General features: G+C 50.2%; 1 protein-coding gene across 1 annotated transcript in view; it reads right to left on the bottom strand.

Annotated features, from left to right (window-relative positions):
* LOC108539483 (polycystin-1-like protein 2) overlaps positions 1–18702 on the bottom strand; it is a 117957-nt gene that overhangs the window by 19189 nt on the left and 80066 nt on the right. Inside the window, exons 32-37 of the mRNA XM_017888194.1 lie at positions 17823–17919; positions 14460–14597; positions 11365–11550; positions 8504–8831; positions 4695–4828; positions 2235–2362 (exon numbers count right to left, since the gene is read on the bottom strand). Of these exons, the coding sequence (XP_017743683.1) occupies positions 2235–2362; positions 4695–4828; positions 8504–8831; positions 11365–11550; positions 14460–14597; positions 17823–17919 (1011 nt within the window). The remainder of the gene's footprint in view (positions 1–2234; positions 2363–4694; positions 4829–8503; positions 8832–11364; positions 11551–14459; positions 14598–17822; positions 17920–18702) is intronic.

Here is an 18702-nt window from a genome sequence, read left to right as displayed (position 1 = left end):
CTGCCACAAGAATGTCTGGGATCATTTGCCATGAGTAAGGTCTGTTTCCTTCTAGCTGCTTTCTACTGGGATGTGGCGGGTGGGGAGCTATCCTGGGACCTGGCGGCTGTACCTGTCCTCTCACAAGCTCTTTAACATGACCTCACAGCCCTTAGATACTTTTTTTTTTTGGGGTGGCGGGGGTGCGGGGACAGAGTTTCGCTCTTGTTGCCTGGGCCTGGAGTGCCATGGTGCAATCTTGGCTCACTGCAACCTCTGCCTCCCCGGTTGAAGCAATTCTCCTGCCTCAGCCTCCCGAGTAGCTGGGATTACAGGCATGTGCCACCACGCCCGGCTAATTTTGTATTTTTAGTAGAGACGGGGTTTCACCATGTTGGTCAGGCTGGTCTCGAATTCCTGATCTCATGATCTGCCTGCCACAGCCTCCCAAAGTGCTGGGATTACAGGCATAAGCCACCGCACCTGGCATTTTTTTTTTTTTTGAGATGGAGTCTTGCTCTGTCACCCAGGCTGGAGTGCTGTGGCAGAATCTCAGCTCACTGCAACCTCCGCCTCCCAGGTTCAAGCAATTCTACTGCATCGGCCTCCTTAGTAGCTGGGACTATAGGCACCTGCCACTGTGCCCGGCTAATTTTTGTATTTTTAGTAGAGATGAGGTTTTGCAATGTCGGCCAGGCTGGTCTCAAACTCCTGACCTGAAGTGATCTGCCCGCCTGGGCCTCCCAAAATGCTGGGATTACAGGCTTGCACCACTGTGCCCCTCCTACTCACTCTTAAGGAGGAAGGACTTCCATTTGGCTGGTGGCAGGCTAAGTTCACTTTTATAATAAAGGGATGAAAAGTGGGGAGATTTTTAAAACTGCCCAAGCAGCATTTTGAGAGAGATTTATAGGTTTTGGAGAGCAGCTTTCTGAAGCAGCTGCAGGCAGAGTGTGGAGGCGGTTGGAGGAGGGCAGCGAACCATGGAGGTGGGTGGTGAACAGATCTGCTCTGAGGTCTTGGACGGGTGCACAGACTGAAGTTACTGTCTGATGACTGTTGGCCATTGGTCTTGAACTGGTGATGCTCAAGACCAGGTGAGTGCACTGCTTTATAAGGCTGATGCTGTGGATAGGGGTTGAGTGTGATGTTCAGGGATCAGACTCCTTGTGTTTAAATTCTGACCTTGGCTAAATGACTTAAAGTCTCTGGACTTTCGTTGCCTACTCTAAATTGGAGCCCATAGGACCTTTCTCCTGTTGTTGAAGGAGAAAACACATACTTTCTTAGCACAATGCCTGCTATGCAGTAAGCACTCAAAAATATCATCCTTGCTTTAAAGAGGCTGTTGGAGAAGAGGATGAAAGGCCAAGATGCCCCCTTTTGGCAATCTGGTTTGCATTTTTGGCAGGAGGAGGGGTGCAGCTTCTGGTGAGTTCTCAGCATCATCCAGCTTTTAGCATCATCAACCTCTGCACTTTCGGATGCAACATGGTGATAAAGGTGGCAAAGGGGATGTTGTCTAACTCCCAGTGACCATGGGTGGGAACAAAAGATGCTAAGAAGCCCCACAATCTAAGTTCAGAGTACTTCAACACCCAGCGGTAGGGTCACTTCCTCATACCATCCCCCTACCCTGGCTCTTTGGAAGGTCTCAGTTCAGTAGAAACAGGACCCATGCTCCTCTCCCTTTCCCACCCATGAAGGACCCCTCTTTGAGTTCTCAATTCCTGAGGAGTACCATCCTTGGGTCCTTCCCATGCCCTGATCTAGCAGCCTAGATCAGCCCTAGGACCAATGGAAGGACCAAAGGTTGTTCCCAGCAAACACCTAAGGCAAAGCCCTTTCCCAGCCTGGCGTGGTGGCTCACACCTGTAATCCCAGCACTTTGCGAGGCGAGGCAGGTGGTTCACGAGGTTAGGAGTTCGAGACAATCCTGGCCAACATGATGAAACCCCATCTCTACTAAAAACACAAAAATTAGCAGGGCATAGTGGTGCATGCTTGTAGTCCTAGCTACTCAAGACGCTGAGGCAGGAGCATAATTTGAACCCAGGAGGTGGAGGCTGAAGTGAGCCAAGATTGCACCATTGCATTCCAGCCTGGTGACAGAGTTAGACTCCGTCTCAAAAAAAAAAAGGGGGGGAAAAAATCCCTTTCCCATCCCACCTGCAAGGAAGGGGAGAGGTGTTGATGAGGCACCAGACATCCCTGCACCCCAAACCCTGCTCATGAGCTATGAGCATGCTCCTTACCTGAACCACCATGTAGTAGAGGAGGAAGAGGAAGTAGATGATCTCTGCCACCACTACGAAGGGGTGCCAGCCATCAGTGAAGGGGTACAGGCGGAGGCTCTGCAGGGCCGCGTGCGTAAAGAAGGTGCCTGGGGAGCAAAGTGCGTTCTGCTCACTCAGGGCCACCTGCTCGCTCAGAGCCGTGGCTTCTGACCAGGAGCCATCAGGTCAGATGACTCAAGCTCAACCCCTTGAGGGCTGGCTGGGGCCAAGGAAAAACCAACGCTATTTCAGACCCAAAGGACTGAACATGGACACGTGGTAGACACCGAAGGCAGCGGATGCACCAGAAGGGGCGGAGGGGCTGCAGTGGAAGGTCCTCCCCTCCCCTCGGCATTTGGTGTTGGCCTTTGGGCACAGACACCTCCAGATAAAGCACATCCACCCATATAATGACAACTGACTCCCACTTGGCTCATTTAAAGCCATTTTGGGCCGGGCCCAGTGGCTCATGCCTGTAATCCCAGCACTTTGGGAGGCTGAGGTGGGCATATCATGAGGTCCACAGACTGAGACCATCCTGGCTAATGTGGTGAAACCCCGTCTCTACTAAAAATACAAAAAATTAGCCGGGCGTGGTGGCAGGCACCTGTAGTCCCAGCTACTCGGGAGGCTGAGGCAGGAGAATCGCTTGAACCCAGGAGGCGGAGGTTGCAGTGAGCTGAGATTGTGCCACTGCACTCCAGCCTGGGTGACAGAGCGAGACACCATATTAAAAAAAAAAAAAAAAAAAAAAAAAGCCAGGCATGGTGGCTCACGCCTGTAATGCCAGCACTTTGGGAGGCCAAAGCAGCCAGATAACCTGAGGTTAGCAGTTTGAGACCAGCCTGACCAACATGGAGAAACCCCGTCTCTACTAAAAATATAAAACTTAGCCAGGCGTGGTAGTGCATCCCTGTAATCCCAGCTACTCAGGAAGCTGAGGCAATAGAATCTCTTGAACCCAGGAGGTGGAGGCTGCAGTGAGTTCAGATCGTGCCATTGCACTCTAGCCTAGGTGACAGAGAAGGACTGTGTCTCAAAAAAAAATAAAATAAAATAAAAAAAAGATAATAATAATAAAATTTTTAAAAAGATACACAAACCCAAAAGGGATTTGGAAGAAACTATTAGCAATAGGGAATGACAACAGAAATTGAATGCCCTTCACTTTTCACCGTTCTGAATTAAAACACACACACACACACACACACACACACACACACACACACACAACCACCCACCACCAAACACACCAAAATAATATTTTCTTTTTTTTTTTTTTTTTGAGATGGAGTCTTGCTCTTGTCACCCAGGCTGCAGTGCAATGGCATGATCTCGGCTCACTGCAACCTCCACCTCCTGGGTTCACATAATTCTCCTGCCTCAGCCTCCTGAGTAGCTGGGATTACGGGTGCCCACCAGCACGCCCAGCTAATTTTTGTATTTTTAGTAGAGACGGGGTTTCGCCTTGTTGGCCAGGCTGATCTTGGACTCCTGACCTGGTGATCTGCCCCTTTCCCTCCACCGGCAATGGCCTCCCAAAGTGCTGGGATTACAGGCATGAGCCACCATTCCCGGCCTATATTACTTTTATAATTAAAAGTGTAATCCAATATTTTCTTAAAGTTTGGTATTCAATGGAGAGGAGGTTGGCTGTTAGGTAAATTGACCATTAGCTGAACAGACTGTAAATTGGTTTTTAGTAGATTGTGATCAGCAGTTTAAAGGGGGAAAGGAGGCGTGAAGAAGAATGAATAGAATAGAACACAAAATTTGAGAGCCCATCACATGTAGTTTTTTGTTTTTTAAATTTTGTACAGACCAGGTCTCACCATGTTGCCCAGGCTGGTTTTGGACTCCTGGGCTCAAGGAGTCCTCCCACCTTGACCTCCCAAAGTGCTGGGATCATGGGTGCGAGCCACCACGCCTGGCCTCATGGAGTTAAAGTACATGTTATTTGTGAACATTTCATCTTGGTTGCATGTGTGCTGGATTATGATGTAAAACGTACTTTGTGCTGTGCGCTGATGTATGGTGAAATATTATATTAGTTGATATGATCTGTTACCAGGTCACATTCTCCCTCACCTGTTGCTGCCAGCTCGCCACCGCCAACCCCAGCAGACTGGGAAGCTCGGGATTAGATAATGGATAAGCTGCCTTTGGACTCTCAATAAGCTCTTTTAGCATAACTTGGGCGACAGGCCAGAAAGATGGGGAGAATTAGGGTGGAGGACCCTAATGCTTTGCCTTCGGGGACCCAGGGACTCACGGCTGCAGGGATAACCAAGACCCACACCTAGATTCACTAAACAACTATTTGCTCTGGAGCTCTGGCCCTGGGGTGGCTGCACCCAGGTAGGTCAGGAACCCCAGCCCAGGGGAAGGAGTGTCTGTCTTCTGGAGCCCTGCAGAGGGTTCCCAGGCAAGGCTGCCCACCCAGGGCGCTGGTCTCTAGCGTCAGTGTGACAATGCAGAACAGGTTGACGTTGGCGTTGTAGACAGTGAACTCCACAAACACAGCTCTGGTCAGGGCGTCCAGCCAGGTGTTGTCAAAGAGATATCGGAGAATTCTGCGGAAAAGAGTGGCATTGGGGCATTTCTACCCTGCAGGGGCTCCATGTTCCCGCAGCCCCTTGACCGAGGCCAGAGCTTCCTGTCTCAACTTCTCCCTCTGCTTCTGCTCTGCTCCCTGGGCCACCAGGCCACCAGGGCTGCTCCTGGGAGTGGTCGCATTTTGTAGCCCACGCTGTGATATGGTGGCACCCCTCATCTCCTGTCCATGAGAGCAGAGATTCTCAAAGTGTGGTCCCCACACCAACAGCATCAGCATCACTTGGGAACTTGCTGGAAATACAGATTCTCAGGCCCGCCCTAGACCTGCTGAGTCAGAAACTCTCAGAGGAGCCCAGAATGCATGTTTTGATGAGCCCGCTAGGATTCGGATGCTTTTTACGGTTTGAGAGCCATGGTGTTAGAAGAATCATAGTTCGGGTGCAGTGGCTCATGTCTGTAATCCCAGCACTTTGGGAGGCCGAGGTGGGTGGATCCCCTGAGGTCAGGAGTTTGAAACCAGCCTGGCCAACATAGTGAAACCTCGTCTCCACTAAAGACACAGAAATACAAAAATTAGCCAGGCGTGGCCAGGTGCGGTGGCTCACGCCTGTAATCTCAGCACTTTGGGAGGCCGAGGTGGGTGGATTATCTGAGGTCAGGAGTTCGAGACCAGCCTGACCAACATGGTGAAACCCCATCTCTACTAAATATACAAAAATTCGCCGGGCATGGTGGCGTGTGCCGGTAATTCCAGCTTCTCAGGAGGCTGAGACGGGAATTGCTTGAATCAGGGAGGCAGAGGTTACAGTGAGCCGAGATTGCGCCACTACACCTCAACCTGGGTGACAGAGCGAGGCTCCGTCTCAAAAAAAAAAAGAAAAGAAAAAGAAAATATTCTCTGTAGTGGTGCATGCCTGTAATCCCAGCTACTTGGAAGGCTGAGGCATGAAAATTGCCTGAGGCTGAGACAGGAGAACCACTTGAACCCAGGAGGCAGAGGTTGCAGTGTGTCAAGATCATGCCACTGCACTCCAGCCTGGGTGACAGTGTGAGACTATCTCAAAAAAAGAAAAAAAGGGCCAGGCATGGTGGCTCATGCCTATAATCTCATCACTTTGGGAGGCCGAGGCAGGTAGATCACCTGAGGTCAGGAGTTTGAGACCAGCCTGGCCAACTTGGTAAAACCCTGTCTCTACTAAAAATACAAAAAATTTAGCCAGCCATGGTGGCACGTGCCTGTATTCTCAGTTATTCAGGAGGCTGGGGCAGGAGAATTGCTTGAACCTGAGAGGTGGGGGTTGCAATAAGCCGAGATCACGCCAATGCACTCAGCCCAGGCAACAGAGCAAAACTCTGTCTCCAAAAAAAAAAAAAAAAACAAGAAAAAAAAAGAAGGCTGGGCACGATGGCTCACGCTTGTAATCCCAGCACTTTGGGAGGTTGAGGTGGACAGATCACCTAAGGTCAGGAGTTCAAGACCAGCCTGGCCAACATGGTGAAACTCCACCTCTACTAAAAATACAAAAATCAGCTGGGTGTGGTGGCATGTGCCTGTAATTCCAGCTACTCAGGAGGCTGAGGCAGGAGAATCACTTAAGCCCAAAAGTGGAGGTGGCAGTGAGCTGAGATCACGCCGTTGCACTCCAGCCTGGGCGACAAGAGCAAGACTCTGTCTCAAAAAATCAATCAATCAATCAATCAATCAATCAATCAAAAAAGAATCATATAAAACATCAGGGGCTTAGGCAAGCAGCTCCCATGAGCTCCTGGAGATCTGTCAGCCTGATGTGGTGGAAAGAGCACATGGTAGAGGGACCTGGGTTCAAATCCTGGCTGCCTCCTGGACAAGCTAATAACTTCTTCAGGCCTCGGTTTCCTCATCTGCCATGGTGTGGTTTTTTTGTTGGTTTTTTGTGTTTATGAGACAGGGTATTCCTCTGTTGCCCAGAATGCAGTGCAATGGCAATTATCACTCACTGCAGCCTCCACCTCCTGGGCTCAAGTGATCCTCCCACCTCAGCCTCCCAAGTTGCTGGGACTACAGGTGTGTACCACCATGCCCAGATAATTTTTTATCTTTTTTAGAGGCACAGTCTCAGTATGTTGTCCAGGCTGGTCTCGAATTCCTGGGCTCAAGCAATTCCCCTGTGTCAGCCTCCCAAAGTGCTGGAATTACAGGTGTGAGCCACTGTGCCCGGCCCTACAATGATGTTAACACCAGTGCCTTCAGATCATTTAGAGAACATGGAGGGATGTGTGTGTATGTGTGTGTGTGTGTGCTGTGTGTGTGTAGTAGTGATAGCTGTTATTACTTCCAATAATAATGATGGGCCTGTAATATGCTGTGTCCCCAGTGGGTCTGCATCCTGCTTGGTACACAGCAGCAGACAGAGAGAGAATATCTTTTTTTTTTTTTTTTTTTTTGAGACAGAGTTTTGCTCTTGTTACCCAGGCTGGAGTGCAATGGCACAATCTCAGTTCACTGCAACCTCCGCCTTCCGTGTTCAAGCGATTCTCCTGCCTCAGCCTCCTGAGTAGCTGAGATTACAGGCACCCGCCACTAATTTTTTGTATTTTTAGTAGAGATGGGGTTTCGCTATGTTGGCCAGACTAGTCTCAAACTCCTGACCTCAGGTGATCCTTCCGCCTTGGCCTCTCAGAGTGCTGGGATTACAGGCGTGATCACCTCACCCAGCCACCAGAGAGAGAACATCTGCACTCATTTCAATTAGCAGGAAAAACGCCTCTTGTTCTGAAAAAGACTATTCCTGCCCTTTCCTTAACCCCAGGAGACCCTGTCTGTAGATAGAGTGTAGGCTGCACCATCACAAACCATCTTGGTGCAATCATCATACAATGGAGGAAACTGAGGTTCACACGGGTCTGCTAATTTGCTTGGACTGCACAGCTAAAAGGAGCAGTGCCAGGGTTTCAAATCTAGGTCTCTTGTCTCAAGGGCATGTTGAGTCAGACTGCATGGACCCTGAGCATCCCTGCACATTCTTACTGGGTATTCTCGGAATGCAGGACCGTACTTGTGCTTTAGCCAAGTCACTTCTTAGGGCTGTATTTGCAGTGTGCAACCTTGTGGGATGAGGTGATGCCTTCCTTTGGACAAAGAGCAGGCTTCTTTCTGCTGCTGTAAAAGCATCAAATGCCCCAGGCTCAGTATTGCAGGCACAAGCAGGCATCTTTCATGGCCCTTTGTTGCGAACTGACTCAAACCAATGTAATGTTCTGCTATGACTTTTGCTGTAACAAAATCCTTTGTCTCCGACCCAGGAATCTTGTGTCTTCTGCCAGCATCCATGAAACAGTTAACAGGTTAGCTTGTTGGCTTACAACTAGGGTAAAACCTCAGACTTTGCAGAATTCTTGACAGATCCTTAACTACTTCCCTCTTGCCTAAGGGTGGACTGCTTTGAGTGGTAGTGAGCTCCCCATCTCTGGACTGGCTCTAGCAGAGGCAACCAGGCTGTGAATGCTAGAGAGAGACTTTCCTTCCAATTCTGAGATGGCTCAGTTCCCAGGTACCTGAAAATACAACCTGCATGATTCTGAATCCTTCAGGCCCTCCCACAAGGACCTGAACGAACTTGGCTCAGCCCTGTTTTGAAGACTACATTCCCCAAGCAGATGTGGACTCTGGCAGAAGACTTTACTCAGCTACAAATGAATCAAGTCAACCTTACCTTGACGTGCTTTGGCGATCAGTCCCCAAGGGGACCACGTAGCCTCCTCCCCGGTACACAGTGAGTTTGCCCCAGATGGGATACCCTCGACGTTGGTCCTGGCTCTGGTACTGCCAAGCATAGGGAAAGCTACTGCCATTACTGAGGGCGGTGGCATTCCAGCCTTCCCCGTAATCTGCCAGGTCTTCAGCATCCAGGGAATATGGCGCATGGCATCCATTGAGAGATGCCTGCAGCTGCTGGGCAAGAGGGCAAGAGCTTTCCCGGACCCTCACTTGACGAATCTGGGCACTGCCAACCAACTTGGAGTTCCCATCAGTGACAAAGCCTAAAAAGAAACACCAGGTGGGTAAATCTAGCAATCAAAATAATCTTAACACATTCCAAGCTTCCTGGCCTGTGGCTGATGTGAACTTCAGCATACCCATTATAGAGACAGCTGAGAGAAGTTTATGGCCAACTGTAGACTACATTTATCCAAATAACCTCACCGTCTCTCCAACTGGAAACTACTGTGCGTCCTGCGCAACTTCTCTTAGGGAATGGAACCCCACCACCCCGTCATCAGTCTGGACATGCCTGTGCCCTTTCTCCTCAATCCTCTATCCCGTGGTTACTACATCCTATCCATCCTACTGTTTCCATGTCTTATGTACCCATCCCTTTCTCTCCATCACCACTGTCCCTAGTCCCTGCACCAGCCCTCATACTGTGTTCTCAGCATCTTAACTTGCCCACCCCTCCCCCCACCTTTTTTTTTTTTGAGACAGAGTTTCGCTCTTGTTGCCCAGGCTAGAGTGCAATGGCGCGATCTTAGCTCACTGCAACCTTTGCCTTCTGGGTTCAAGCGACTCTCCTGCCTCCACCTTCCAAGTAGCTGGGATTACAGGCACATGCCACCACACCTGGCTAATTTTTTTTATTTTTAATAGAGATGAGGTTTCTCCATGTCGACCAGGCTGGTCTCAAACTCCTGACCTCAGGTGATTCACCCACCTCGGCCTCCCAAAGTGCCGGGATTACAGGTGTGAGCCACTGTGCCCAGCCAACTTGCCCACCCTTTATTCCAACTTCCAGGTGCTTCCAGAGTGATCCTTCTATACCACAGATTTATGCCACAGCTTCATGTAGAAATTCAATGGCGCCTCATTTCCTCGAGGATGAGATACTCACTCCTGAGATCCTTCACGATGTGGCCTGTTCATCTCTCCTGGTTTGCTTCTTACTGATCCTTAACTCACACCCTACATGAGAGTCATACTCAGCACGCTGCGGTTCCAAGAACATGTATCCCATGGCGTGAGAGGCTGGGCTTTTCTCATGTTGTTCATTCTGCCTGGCACACTGTTTTTGCCTAGCTGGTTCAAGCTCTGTCATCACTTACTTAGGAGGTTCTCCACTCTGCATTGGAGGAAGAGAGGTGGAGAGTCCCTGCTTGTGTACACCCAGCCTTCTGAGAGTCTCTCCTTCATAGCATCTGATACTGTGGTTATTGATTGGTTTCCTTCCTTCCTTCCTTCCTTCCTTCCTTCCTTCCTTCCTTCCTTCCGTCCTTTTCTTCTTCTTCTCTTCCTCCTTCTTCTTCTCCTCCTCCTCCTTCTGCTTTTCCTTCCTTCCTTTTCTTTTTCTGTCTTTCTCTCTTTCTTTCTTTTTCTTTCTTTCTCTCTCTCTCTTTCTTTCTTTCCTTCTTTCTTTTTCTTTCTTCTTCCTTCCTTCCCTCCCTCCCTCCTCCCTTCCTTCCTTCTTGTTTCTCTCTCTCTCTCTCTCTCTCTCTCTCTCTCTCTCTCTCTCTCTGTCTCTCTTTCTTGACAGAGTTTCACTCTTGTCACCCAGGCTGGAATGCAAGGGCTCAATCTCAACTCACTACAATCTCTGCTTCCCAGGTTCAAGCGATTCTCCTGCCTCAGCCTCCTGAGTAGCTGGGACTACAGGCATGCACAAACACACCCAGCTAATTTTGTATTTTTAGTCGAGATAGGGTTTCACCATGTTAGTCAGGCTGGTCTGAAACTCTTGACCTCAAATGATCCACCTGTCTTGGCTTCCCAAAGTGCTGGGATTACAGCTGTGAGCCACTCCGCCTGGGGTGTTTAGGTTTTCTTTTCTTTTCTCCTTCCTTCCTTCCTTTCTGTTTTTTGTTTTGTTTTGTTTTGTTTTTGTTTTTTTTGAGATGGAGTCTCACTTCTTCACCCAGGCTGGAGTGCAATATCATGATCTCAGCTCACTGCAACCTCTGCCTCCCAGGTTCAAGCAATTTTCCTGCCCCAGCCACTCAAGTAGCTGAGATTATAGACACGTGACAACACACCCAGCTAATTTTTGTATTTTTAGTAGAGACAGGGTTTCACCAGGTTGGCCAGGCCGGTCTCAAACCCCCGACCTCAAGTGATCTGCCCACCTCGGCCTCCCAAATGCTGGGATTACAGGCGTGAGCCACTGTGGCTGGCCTCTCTCTCTCTCTGTTTTTTTTTTTTTTTTTAAAGACAGAGTCTTAAAAAAAAGAGTCTTTTGGAGTGCAGTGGCACAATTTTGGCTCACTGCAGGCTCTGCCTCCTGGGCTTAAGCAATCCTTCCACTTCAACCTCCTGAGTTGCTGGGATTATAGGCATGAGGCATCACACACGGCTCATTTTTGTATTTTTCATAGAGGCAGGGTCTCGCCATGTTGCCAGGCTGGTCTCGAATTCCTGGCCTCAAGCAATCCTCCCGCCTCAGCCTCCCAAAGGGCTGGGATTACAGGTGTGAGCCACCATACTCGGCCTGGTTTTCTTATGACGCTGACGCTGACAGTGCTCTATGTCTGTTCCTAGCCGGGAGAAGGCACAAGGAGGCTGACACAGCCACAGGGCTGCAGGACTTACCTGGGGGGTGACCATAGAGGCTGCTCACGAGGGTGGCGTTGGCCCACTCGAAGAACTCTCGGAAGCCCAGCACACCTGAGAAGCCCCTGGTGAAGCTGTGCTCAAGGTGTCTGTTGAGGTGGTAGGCGCTGGGGTCCCTCTGCCCATAGGCCACGAGCAGTAGCATCCACAGGAAGCCCAGGTATGCTGGGGAGGGAGGCACAGCCCCTGGTCAGGCAGGATCCACGACTCCCACCCAGTCCAGGTCAGGAAATGGAAAGGCTTCCTAGACCAGCCCCTTTCCCCTGTGGTGACAAAGGAACCAATCTTTATAGAGGCAGCAGAGAGGAGTAAAGTCACAGACCATGGGATCTCCTGCCTGGGTCCAAATCCCAGCTCTGCCACATCTCATCCAGGCACCCTTCACAAGTGACTCTATCCCTCCATGCTTCGCTCTCCCCATCTATGAAATGGGAATAACAATTCTGTGATGAGGGGATCAGTTAATATTAGAAAGCACTGGCCGGTGTGGTCGCTTGTACCTGTAATCCCAGCACTTTGGGAGGCCCAGGCGGGTGGATCACTTGAGGCCAGGAGTTCAAGACCAGCCTGGCCAACATGGTGAAACTCTGTTTTTACTAAAAATACAAAAATGAGCTGGGCATTGTGGCGCATGCCTGTAATGCCAGCTACTCAGGAGGCTGAGGCAGAAGAATTGCTTGAACCTGGGAGGCAGTTGTTGCAGTGAGCTGAGATCAAGCCACGGCACTCCAGCCTAGGTGACAGAACAAGACTCCATCTCAAAAAAAAGAAAAAAAAATAGAAGGCACATAAAGCTGTGTCTGCAGGACGGGCACGGTAGCTCATGCCTGTAATCCCAGCACTTTGGGAGGCCGAGACCGGTAGATCACCTGAGGTCAGAAGTTCGTGACCAGCCTGGCCAACATGGTGAAACCCCCTCTCTACTAAAAATGCAAAAATTAGCCGGGTATGGTGGCCCGTGCCTGTAGTCCCAGCTACCTGGGAGGCTGAGTCAGGAGAATTGCTCGAACCCAGGAGGCAGAGGTTGCAGTGAGCTGAGATTGCACCATTGCACTCCAGCCTGGGTGACAGAGCAAGACTCCATCTCAAAAAAACCACAAGAAACAAAAAACAAAAAAACAGTGTTTGCTACATTATTTCTTAAATAGCATTTTTTAAAATGGGGCACTTGCCACTTTGCATGGCTGAGGGTATGATGGTGAAGACAAACACGTTCCTGCCCCTCATGGTGCTCACCTGTCTTGATGGAGACAGGTGAGTGTGACGTAGAGGATCTTTTAGGTGTAAATATTTAGCGTGGGAGGCTGGACAAGTTCCTAGTGAACCAGAAACTCTGGTTCCCAGGCCTGGGAATCTGCATTCCAAGACCCTCCCCCTCTCCCCCAACTGTCTCAGAAGACTTGAATGGACACCAGTGAGTAGGACACTGTGGGGGCATGCACTACATGCTCTCTCCAAGGTCCACAGTGGGACTGAATCCCAGCGGCCCACCTAAAACCAAACCCACCTGTCAGGCACCCTCTGTCGGCTTCCTTCCCTCTCCACTGCCCTCTCTCCTCCAACCAGTGCTTTCCAGGACCACCTCCCAAATCAGCTACTTGCACCCAAATCTGCTCTGGGAAATCCAGACTCAGAGGCTCCCTGAGGTGTGTAGGCTTTTGACCAGAGGGGCCGGGGAAGCCACGCTGCAGACACAGTGTTTAGGCTGAGATTTAAAGAATACGAGGAATTAGGCCAGGCGCGGTGGCTCACACATGTAATCCCAGCACTTTGGGAGGCCAAGGAGGGCAGATCACTTGAGGTCAGGAGTTCAAGATCAGCCTGACCATCACGGCAAAACCCCATCTCTACCAAAAAAACAAAAATTATCCGGGCGTGGTGGTGTGCGTTTGTGGTCCCAGCTGCTCAGGAGGCTGAGGCAGGAAAATTGCTTGAACCTGGGAGGCGGAGGTTACAGTGAGCCAGGATTGTGCCACTGCACTCAAGTCTGAATGACAGAGTAAAACTGTATCTCAAAATATAAAATTAAAAATTAAATAAAAAATTTAAAAATCTTAGGCTGGGTGCAGTGGCTCACGCCTGTAATTCCAACACTTTGGGAGGACGAGGTGAGTGGATCACCTGAGATCGGGAGTTTGAAACTGGCCTGACCAACACGGAGAAACCCCGTCTCTACTAAAAAAAATACAGAATTAGCTGGGCATGGTGGCGCATGCCTGTACTCCCAGCTACTTGGGAAGCTGAGGCAGGAGAATTGCCTGAACCCAGGAGGTGGAGGTTGTGGTGAGCTGAGATCACGCCATTGCACTCCAGCCCAGGCAACAAGAGAGAAACTCCGTCTCAAAACAAACAAAACAAAACAAAACAAAACAAAATTTAAAAATCTTTAAAAAGGCTGAGCATGGTGGCTCATGCCTGTAATCCCAGCATTTTGGGAGGTCAAGGCGGGCAGATCACCTGAGGTCAGGAGTTCGAGACCGGCCTGGCCAACATGGTAAAACCCTGTCTCCATTAAAACCACAAAATTTAGCTGGGTGTGGTGGCGCACACTTGCAATCCCAGCTGCTCAGGAGGCTGAAGTGAGAGAATGGCTTGACCCCCGGAGGCAGAGGTTGCAGTGAGCCGAGATTGCCACTGCCCTCCAGCCTAGGTGACAGAGTGAAACTGTGTCTCCAATACATAAATAAATAAGAAGAATAAAAGCCAGGAGAAAAGCTGGGGAGGAGGAGTGAGCAGACTCCACGCCGATGAGATGGAACTGCCTAGGCAGAAGCCTGGGGCGAGGACAGGGTGCAGGTCCCAGGTGCTATAGAAGCCAATGTGAGGACAACGTGGGGCGCTGGAGCCGGCAGCAGGCACTTGAAGTGGGTAGAGCCACAGGAGGGGGTTTGGGTTTTGTCTTAAGGGTCATGAGGGGCCACTGAAGGATTTTAAGAGTAGGGGAGAAGCTGGAGTGTGCTGATATCCAGGGAAACGGAGGCCCAAAAGACGAGTGGGACTTATTAAATAGCACCGTAAGGGTGTCTGTCTGTTTCCGGCTGTGCTGAGAACCAGCGAGTTGGAAGGTTGCCTACCCAGGATTTCTCTGATGAGGGCAAATGCTTTCTGTTCCTTGAGGTGGGTGGTTTTCATCTTCTCAATGGCAGCGGTGAGAGGTGGCTGGTAGACGTCCCTGCTGCTGTTTCTTCGTGCTCGGAACAAGGCATAGGGGTCTGTGGAGGGAAGCACACCAGGACAGCCCCCAGGTGGGCAGAGAACAGGCTCTGCGTTTGCAACCATAAGGCCTCTCTCTCACCCACTGCAATGGGCTCCGCGTTCTTCTTCCTTGGGAGTCGTTTCCCCACCTACCCTCCACACCTCCATCCATGCTTCCCCAGGGCCTAGAGTTCCACGCCTCCTCCATCTGGAGGATTCTCCACAGGGAGAGCACAGAGGCGTCTTCCCCTCCCTGAAATCTTTCTGGCCCCTGCACTGCCTTCCGTGACACTCCAAAATTGATGGATTCGAGGATGAGGGTGACAAATATCTCGAAGTCCTGCCATGTCTGTTACCTAGTATCTTCATTTTTTAAAATTTAATTTTAATTTTAATTTTTTTTTTTTTTTTTTGAGACACGTTTTCACTCTGTTGCCCAGGCTGGAGTGCAGTGGCACGATCTCGGCTCACTGCAACCTCCACCTCCCAGGTTCAAACAATTCTCCTGCCCCAGCCTGCCGAGTAGCTGGGATTACAGGTACGTGCCATCATGCATGGCTAATTTTTGTATTTTTAGTAGAGATGGGGTTTCGGAATGTTTGCCAGTCTGGTCTCGAACTCCTGATCTCGAGTGATCTGCCTGCCTCAGCCTCCCAAAGTGCTGTGATTACAGGCATCGGCCACCGTGTCCAGCCTCATCAATTTAAGTTAAATTTTAAATTTTATTTATTTTCATTTTAAGGCCAGGCATGGCAATTCAAGCCTGTAATCCCAGCATTTTGGGAGGTTGAGGCAGGTGGATCACCTGAGGTCAGGAGTTTGAGACCAGCCTGACCAACATGGTGAAACCCCATCTCTCCTAAAAATACAAAAATTAGCCAGATGTGGTGGTTGCACACCTGTAATCCCAGCTACCCAGGAGGCTGAGACAGGAGAATCACTTTAACCCAGGAGGTGGAGGTTGCAGGGAGCTGAGACCACACCACTGCACTCCAGCCTAGGTGACAGAGCAAGACTCTGTCTCAAAAAATAAAATAAAGTAAATTTAAAAAATAAAATAAAATGTTTTCATTTTACTTTTTTTGTAGAGACAGGGTCTTGCTGTTTTGCCCAGGCTGGAGTACAGTGGTGCAATCACAGCTCACTGCAGCCTTGACCTCCTCGGGCTCAGGCAATCCTCCCACATCAGCCTCTCAAGTAGCTGGGATTGCATGCATGCACCACCATGTCCGGCTATGTTTTTGTATTTTTTGTAGAGAAGGGGTTTCCTTATGTTGCCCAGGCTAGTCTCAAACTCCTGAATTCGAGTAATCTGCCCACGTCAGTCTCCCAAAGTGCTGGGATTACAGGCATGAGTCCCTGGGCCTTGCCCCCTGTTCTTTCGAAACAGGCTGGGCACAGTGGCTCATGCCTGTAATCTTAGCACTTTGGGAGGCCGAGGCGGGAGGATCACTTGAGGTCAGAAGTTTGAGACCAGCCTGGCCAACATGGCAAAACCCCATCTTTACTAAAAATACAAAAAATAGCCGGGCATGGTGGGGTGTGCCTGTAATCCCAGCTACTCGGGAGGCTGAGGCAGGAAAATCACTTGAACCTGGGAAGTGGAGGTTGTAGTGAGCTGAGATCACGTCACTGCACTCCAGCCTGGGCAACAGAGCGAGACTCCATTACACACACACACACACACACACACACACCATAAAACAGATCATCATTCTCCTGTGTAAATCCCTCCCACATCCCAGCCTTGCCCCAGCTCCTATAAGGCCCTGTCAACCTGCTGCCAACCTCCTCTACCCTCATCTCTAACCATTCTCCCCCACCCCCAACTCAACATGCTCCAGACACACTGTCAATGGTTGTTATAAAATGATTGCAATAAAGTGACACTACTGTCCCACCTCAGGGCCTTCGCACGTGCTCAGTGTGCAGTCCTTCCCCTCCCCCATTCTCAGCAGAGAGGCTAGCCACCACTGCAGCAGAGAGGCCCGCCCTCTCTTGATCTTCCCCAGCCCTATGTCTCCCCATAATTCACACTTATATGTCTACTTGTGCATTTACTTGGTTGATGCCATCTCCCCAAATGGCCTGTTCATTCCAAAGGCAGCAACCTGTCCCCTGCAATCCGTGCTGTGTTGGCAGGGACTGGGGTTGGAAGTGGGGATTGACTTTAAACGGGCAAGAAAGAACCTTTTGGGGTGACAAAGCTGTTCTAAATGTGAATTGCAGTGATGGTTACATAACTCTATACATTTACTGAAATCAACAAATTGTGCACTTACAATGGGTGAATTTTATGTAAATTATATTCCCAAGCCATCACAAGGCCTGGCCAGCAGCCAGTGCTCCCTGAGGACTTGCCAAAGGGGTGACTGAATGAATATTTAATGGTCTGGAGCCTGGCATCTCTGTGGAGAATTGAGAAGATTTTAATGGACCTCTTGGACCTGCAAATCTAAAACGCTGTCCTAGAATGGAACACTATTGGCCCTGAAGAGGCAGGCGCGCTGTGCTGTGAGGCACCTGCATGGCATTTGGTTTGTTTCTATTTTATTCTCCCTGAAAGTCAAGACCACTGCCTCAATGATTCCATATTGATTCAGTTTTATTTGCATGTTTGTTTTGTAATTATTGTCACCACACTTGGGAAATTTGGTTCAGAAGTGAGAAGTCAGGCTGGGAGGTTGGGGACTGGCCAGTGGCCTCCTAGAGCACGGGTCAGTGTGTCTGTATTCCAACAAACCTCTATTTACAAAAACAGGCAGCAGGCAAGATATGCCCCCCTGGCTGCAGTTTGCAGAGTTTCGTCCTAAAATTAATTTACGGCTACTTTTTGCAGCCCATCTGTAAACCGATTCTTGTTTTAGTTTTTGTTCTAAGGCCCAGGGCCCTGAGTCTCGGAGAAGAAAGCTGCTTGCTTGGAATTACACAGAGAAGGACCGCCCATGTGTCCAGCTTTGTCCCTGAGGCACGTCTTCTAGGTGGCAGGTCATACTTGGGTGTCAGGGAGAAATGCCAGGGAAGGAAGAAACAAAGATACTCAGGAGACAATGGAGTCCCTTTTTTCCTGGCTCTTTTGGGGATGACTCACCAACTGGGGGTGAAAGGCTGATGGGGAACAAAGGTCTGGCGAGCTGGCCGAAGGCCCAGGACCCCCGACAGGCTGCAATCTGCAGGACTCGCTGAGCCTCATCAGTGCCACAGCTGGCCAGACCCTGCCTCCAGCCACTGAGGCACGTTACCTGGGCCCAACAGATGTCCTGGCAGCGGGGCCACAGTATCCTCCTCGTCATCCACTCTCTTCAAGACCAGTGCAAAGAAAGCAGCAAATCCCAGCACCTGAAAAATACCCAGGGAGATCCTCAAGCCCACACTGGTAACTCTCAACCCCTCATCTGCAAGGGTGCAGGGCTTGGGGCCATGTTTGTGTGTTGGGGAGGGCCCTGCACTTTGGGGGAATGCAGCTCCCTTCTGCAGAGAAGGGAGGTGATCATGAAGCTGGAGCACAAGGCCTTGGCTCCCAGACCAGACGGGTGACTGGTCAGTCCTAGAACTCCCCTGAGCCTTCCCACCTGCTGCTGCTCACCTGCCTGAGGGGTCTCTGATTTCTCTGCAAGGAGAATTGCTGTCCCCCTGGGCTTCACCTGCTCCTTCCCTTTCCTCCAGTGTTAAGTAATGTGCTCAGGTGCATGGTCTCAGCTGCAAGGCCTCAGCCACGTGATTGCTGCATCTGCTCTGCACAAACACAGGAGGATCCTGTGGTTCGGTTGGGGAACAGAAAGCCTCAGGATGCACCCCTGTTTTTAGCAGCCTGCGAACCTAGTGTTGAGGGTAGGTGTCGGACGTTTTTTGAGTCTTATGATAAAGGTTGTTCAGGGAAGAATGGGGGACCAGTGGGGATTTGGCAACGTCCCAAAGGGGTAAAGATTAACTTTGTTTTTTTTTTTTTTTTTTTTGAGATGGAGTGTTGCTCTGCTGCCCCGGCTGGAGTGCAATGGCACGATCTAGGCTCACTGCAACCTCCGCCTCCTGGGTTTAAGCGATTCTCCTGCCTCAGCCTCCCTAGTGGCTGGGATTACAGTCACCCACCACCATGCTTGACTAATTTTGTAATTTCTTTCT

This window comes from Rhinopithecus bieti, unplaced genomic scaffold, assembly GCF_001698545.2.
Source record: "Rhinopithecus bieti isolate Rb0 unplaced genomic scaffold, ASM169854v2 scaffold_17826, whole genome shotgun sequence".
NCBI lineage: Eukaryota > Metazoa > Chordata > Mammalia > Primates > Cercopithecidae > Rhinopithecus > Rhinopithecus bieti.
Note: the sequence above shows the minus strand (reverse complement) of the source record. Positions and strands in the feature narration are given on the sequence as shown.